We start from the raw sequence: 6,000 nt of genomic DNA, 5'->3' as shown, positions 1-6,000 counted from the left end.
AGAGACCAAGAATGACCGAATCATGATGCATTCCGGATAATATATATAGACCTTCATCTTCAATGCGTATGAAATTGAAGACTCGAGTGTATTCTGCTGAGGTGGGCCCGAAAACGGATTTTATCGATACCCATTCTTTCGTGCTTATTACGGAGGTCACCATAATTTCGCAGAGAGCTTCAACTACGAAACCGCTTAAGTGTTGATAATAGTTCATAAGAAAATCTACGGTGAAAGTACAAGACTACGCATCTCCTTTGCGGCGTTTAAAAATTTCCGCTTCCATTTTATTTATTTTTGAAAGAAAACGAATCAATATCATTCCTTAAAGTTTGCCCAGAGTTCTCTTCGCATCTGGACGAAACATCTCATAAGCTTTCAAGAATTGCGACCTTGCATTTCGTTGAGTCACTTGAAAAATAAAATATGACGAGTAATCTCCGACGTCGCAAACCGAGAAACGTGGTTTTGTAGTTTCACCGTCGAAATGCGAAATCTCCAGGAGATTTCACCTTGATTCTCCAGTCTCTACCATAGAGTACATAGAGTCGTAAATAGGAGAGCTGGCGCCATGTTCTGCTCGACGAGTTCAGAGCCCGGTGCGTGGGTCACTTTTTCGATACATATTCGATCCAAAATGGCGGAGTTTCATACGTAGTAATTCCATGGCCGAGTTCCCGTGTATCGCAAACAATCGATTATGTATCGAAAAAGTGACCCGGCGTCGCACAGGAGTCTCGGAATTCGGGACCTGGAAATCGCTTGAAAATGGCGCCAGCTCTCCCACTTACATTACGACTCTATGTATTCTATGGTTTCTACCTGTCGCCAAGAGGTTAGTGGAGGCTTTTTTTTTGTCCTTGGAAAAATCCAAAGGAAAAAGAACAGTATCTTGGAGTTTTTTGCCAACATGCGTTAAAATTCAGCATAAAGCTGAAAATCCCAATACAGAGAGAAAAAGCTCATTCGAGCACAGTTTTCCCTCAAAGAGATATGCTGTTTGGTGCAACACTAGTTAGTCCATTCAGGGAGGCAACTGTACTGCAGACGCGTTTTGGCCTTGTTGGGCCAATCCTCATTGCAGTGCAGCCTCCTGAATTTTCTGCTACCAAGCTCGAGAGGTCGTGAAAACAGTTCGTAATCGTGAGCAGTTGCCGTCCTGAATGGACGTAACTATAGTGTTGCACCAAACATGATATCTCTTTGAGGAAAAACTGTACTCGAATGAGCTTACTCCCTCAGTATTGGGATTTTCAACTTTATGCTGAATTTTTAACGCACGGCGGCAAAAACTCTAACATACTGTCTTACGATCACGGTCCACTGCAATCAGTTTGTGAAAACAAAAACGGCGGATCTGTCAACAGAACAATTTAATTGAAACATTCATCATAAAATAACACATTTATTATTATCTAAAGCGTTGTGTATATTATCGATCATGGGAGAGACGACTTGTTTGTGTCCGAAGTTGTGGGCGGAGTACTCCATGGCGTCAATGGTCTTCATGAGTTCCTTGAAGATGGCCACGATCCGCCAGTTGTACTTGGCGCTGCACTCCACGTAGGAGCACTTCCAGTGCTTCTTCACCAGGTTGATGATGTCGCGCCGCCTCAACTCGGCGCTGTTGCTGTTTCTATTGCTGTTGATGCCCGCCATGAGGATGTCCTGCTTGTTCCCCACCTAACGCATCATCACAGAGACAATGTTAACAGAAAACGAACCAGCACTGAAAAAAAAAAAAAAAAAAAAAAAAAAAAAAAAAAAAAAAAAAAAAAAAAACACAGTCCAGACTCTTGAAAACATTGACGAGAAAAAATGCTCTTGATTCAATCGGATTTTTGCTAGAATCAAAACAAAATCCGGTTAAATTAAGAGGCTTGGTTCTTGATTTAAGCTTGATTCTGATTGAATCAAGAGTATTTTTTCTTGTCAATGTTTTCAAGAGTCTGGACTCTAGATCCAATGTGTGTTTTTTTTTTCCAGTGAGGAGACAATAAACTCCTGTTGAACAGCATTATTCTTTATCAGGCTGTTGAATTTTAGGTATGTAACTCACTTTTTTTTCGGTCCTGATGTTGTCTTGAATGAAATTCTGTTAGACGATGTTCATTTCAAACGCTTATTAGCGTTCAGTTTCAGCTAGGTCTGTAGGAATCGCGAATCGCGATTTTTTCAACGAAATACGTAATTAAAACATTAAAAGCTTTTAGAAACTACGCGAGTTTCAGAATTTTCAGTGATTTTTAAAAGCATTCAATGTTTTATATGTAATTACGTATTTCGTTGACAAAATGTCGATTCGCGATTCCTACAGACTTGAAGATGAACGCTCATAAGCGTTTGAAATGATCATCGTCTAACAGAATTTCATTCAAGACAACATCAGGACCGAGAAAAGAAAAGTGAGTTACATTCTTAAAAAAAAATTAACTCCTGGTTTATGATCTGATTATTAAAACGGATAGACGAGGAAAATGTATAAAAAACGGAAAGTTCGGTTGAACGGGCGGCTCTTAAAAACTGTAGGGGAAAATCATGGAATAACTGAGAGCGGTCTGAAAACCCAAATTAAAATTGAAAATTATAATTGAATTAGAATTGACTGACAAAGCTACAGACACAGAGAACAAAGGGAAAATGAAGCGACCCTATTAGAGGAAGCGGTTGACTGCAATGGACTGAGGAGGCAAGTAATGGACTAACGGACTCACGTAAGACCTTTCAGTTAAATCATCAATTTCTTCCATGGACAAAGGAGACAAATGGAAAATTGATCGATCCTTTCGGTTGAAACGGGCGCTCTCTATAGACTACGGAGGAAAATGATGAATTAACTGAAACGTCTTACGTGAGTGTCCGATGGTTACACAGTCTACAACTTCACTCCTCAGCGTACCTACGAATGTCACCAATGAACACGGAGAAAAAAAACTCGTGCATGGGACCCGAAGTTTAGGTCATATGGATCTCTGAAGTTTTCAGATTGAGCATCTGAACACTTTAGGTCTAGCTGCCGAAGTTCGGATCATACATCTGAAACTTCAGTTCTCACATCTGAAGTACTTCGGATGTGAGAACCGAAGTACTTCGGATGTGAGAACCGAAGTACTTCAGATGTAAGAACTGAAGTTTCAGATGTGTGATCCGAACTTCGGCAGCTAGACCTAAAGTGTTCAGGTGCTCAATCTGAAAACTTCAGAGATCCATATGACCTAAACTTCGGGTCCCACGCACGAGTTTTTTTTCTCCGTGCACAAGCAGGGAACAAATGCATTAGCAGGACCCCATTTTGGAATCCCCAAACAAAGTGACAACCCTGTCAATGTATTTTCTCCCTATCTGTGCATGGAGTGTCCAACTGGGTATGCTACCGTGCTAAGGAAAAACGCCGTATGAACATTCGAGAGTCGCCAAATTTCCTTTGATAAAGTGTTTATTTTTGAGGAAAGCCATGGATATTTTCCCTTCAAATTTTCAGGAGTTTGTGGTGAAACTGCGAACAAAATTATCTGAAAATTGGAAGAAAAATATTTACGAATTTTCCCGAAAATTCGTGATTTATCATTAAAAATTTGGCAACGCGCAAAGGCTCATACGGCGCTTTTCCTTAGCACGGCAGTATGGAAGTGGACTCATAACGTAACGTAGGATATCCCCTCTATTACGGCCCGAACTTAGAGAGCTTTTTTGAGCTTGGAAATTGATTTCAGAGAAAACCACTGGGCTATCGTGTTTCTCGCAAAATTTTACACGAGAGCAAGTATTTGGAATTGCAAATCTCTAACAAATGGACGTATCTCTGCCAAACGGAACTATAGACGCGTGGAGAAGATGAGGTGTGCTTTAGAAAGCTGCTCAGGGCACAATGTTAAAGTGAGCGTGATTCCCTTTGGAGAAATGGAAAAGCCGGATTTTACATTCTGTCAAAGGGAACTTTGTGCCAACTGAATGCGGCAATTGTGAGCTGAGGCATGTGAAAAGAGCGTTGTGGACAGGGCTCATGAGTAATTGCCGACTAAGAGCTATACAACAGAGACGGTTTCGTTGTCGCTGACGTCACTGGCGCTTTATAGCTCCCATTTATTCTTAACACCCTCGACTAACGAGCACACCCCTTCTTTCCCACCTGTCTCTGGTTCCGCACGGAGAAAAAAAACTCGTGCGTGGGACCCGGAGTTTAGGTCATATGGATCTCTGAAGTTTTCAGATTGAGCATCTGAACACTTTAGGTCTAGCTGCCGAAGTTCGGATCATACATCTGAAACTTCAGTTCTTACATCTGAAGTACTTCAGATGTGAGAACCGAAGCACTTCGGATGTGAGAACCGAAGTACTTCGGATGTAAGAACTGAAGTACTTCGGATGTGAGAACCGAAGTACTTCGGATGTGAGAACCGAAGTACTTCGGATGTGAAAACCGAAGTACTTCGGATGTAAGAACTGAAGTTTCAGATGTATGATCCGAACTTCGGCAGCTAGACCTAAAGTGTTCAGATGCTCAATCTGAAAACTTCAAAGATCCATATGACCTAAACTTCGGGTCCCACGCACGAGTTTTTTTTCTCCGTGCGTTGGGCAGAAGTACGTCCGAATGGAAAAACTGGATTAATTTATTGAGAGAATTGGTGAATTACCACGATGAGCGGGATGTTCTTGATGTCGCGGGACTCGGAGATCTGCTCTCGGAGGGTCTTGATGTACTGGAAGGTGTCCAGATTGGAGAGGTCGAAGACAAGGATGTAGGCGGTTGCGTTTCTTAGGCCGTAGAAGCGGAAATCCGTCCACTCGTAGAAGGAGTTTACCGGGAAGTAGGGGATCGAGGGGAGATCCGAGATCTTCAGCTCGTAGAGGCGGTCGTTTATGATCACAGACGGATAATAGGTGTGCTTGCAGTCGGTCGCCGTGTAGTCGTCACAAAAGTCGTTCCATACGAATTGCTGCTCGTCGTCCGTTTTAGGTTTTCCATTGGGTCCAGTTTAAAGATAAGTCAAGTTTCCGGTTAAATCGAGTCAAATTTTGGGTTGGAACACATTGCCGGTCGGGTCGATTTCCAGTTGAGTCGAGTTTTTGATGGGGGCACGTTTCCGGTCGAATGGAGTTTACGGTTGTCGATTTCCGGTTAAGTAAAATTCGACCGGACGATTGGTCGATTGATTTGAGTTTCCGGTGGGTAAGAACACCGGTTGAGTAAAGTTTTGGTTAGCAGGGTTAGATCAGATTTTCGGTTGAGTAGGATTTGTGGTAAATTTGAGTTTCCAGTTAATTTAAAGATTCCGTCAAGTGAATCAAGTGTCCCGTTTAATTGAACGATCACAATTTTTTAATTGACGATTTGCGTTGTTCAGGGAGATCATCGATTGTTGAATCCAAGAATTCCGAAGGATGCGCCAGAAACAGAAAAAAAACACACATGCCGATTAGAACAGAGAAAAGTACATCTAAACTTAAAGATGGAAATAAATATCTCTGATATCTTTATCAGTGTATGTCTATGTCGCAGGCAAATCGCCGGCTATTTGCAAGCTCCGTACCTGTCAATTCGTCAAATTGTAATTACGATAACATCGATGTAGTAAAGGTTTCTTTAGCGGAGAAATTCAAGCCACAACCGCAGCTTGGAACGCCTTCAAATCCAGCGATACTCTCCGCTTTGCCAAGGAGTTAGTTTAGTTGCTTAACCGAACCTAACACAGATTATTGATGACATTTCACGAACTCGCGAGTGTGCTAGCTGGTACCATGCATCCAACAAGAACATAGATATCTGAGAATGTTTTTGAAGAAATTAATGAGAAAAAAAATTACTGACTGAACAATCACAATCACTGCCTGTGCAAATGTTCTTTAAACAATACGAAGCACTTTATCGGTGGTGAAAGTGCAGAAGTGCGAATCTCGGAAAACAGGATGTTCCAGGAGAGTAAAAAACTGTCTGCATTCCTCTTTATTGTCAGTAGAAGGGTAATAATTCTTGAGGATAGCAAGACTAAAATATTT

The 6,000-nt window shown here is 41.7% G+C and overlaps 1 protein-coding gene across 1 annotated transcript in view; it reads right to left on the bottom strand.

Annotated features, from left to right (window-relative positions):
• Positions 1–1,358: 1,358 nt before the first annotated feature.
• The window catches only part of LOC109033835 (ras-like protein family member 10B), a 45,032-nt gene continuing 40,390 nt past the window's right edge, over positions 1,359–6,000 (bottom strand). The window contains exons 4-5 of the mRNA XM_072301462.1: positions 4,638–4,940; positions 1,359–1,683 (exon numbers count right to left, since the gene is read on the bottom strand). Of these exons, the coding sequence (XP_072157563.1) occupies positions 1,390–1,683; positions 4,638–4,940 (597 nt within the window). The 3' untranslated portion in view covers positions 1,359–1,389. The remainder of the gene's footprint in view (positions 1,684–4,637; positions 4,941–6,000) is intronic.

The sequence above is a fragment of the Bemisia tabaci genome, chromosome 6 (assembly GCF_918797505.1).
Source record: "Bemisia tabaci chromosome 6, PGI_BMITA_v3".
In the NCBI taxonomy this organism is placed as follows: Eukaryota; Metazoa; Arthropoda; class Insecta; order Hemiptera; family Aleyrodidae; genus Bemisia; species Bemisia tabaci.
Note: the sequence above shows the minus strand (reverse complement) of the source record. Positions and strands in the feature narration are given on the sequence as shown.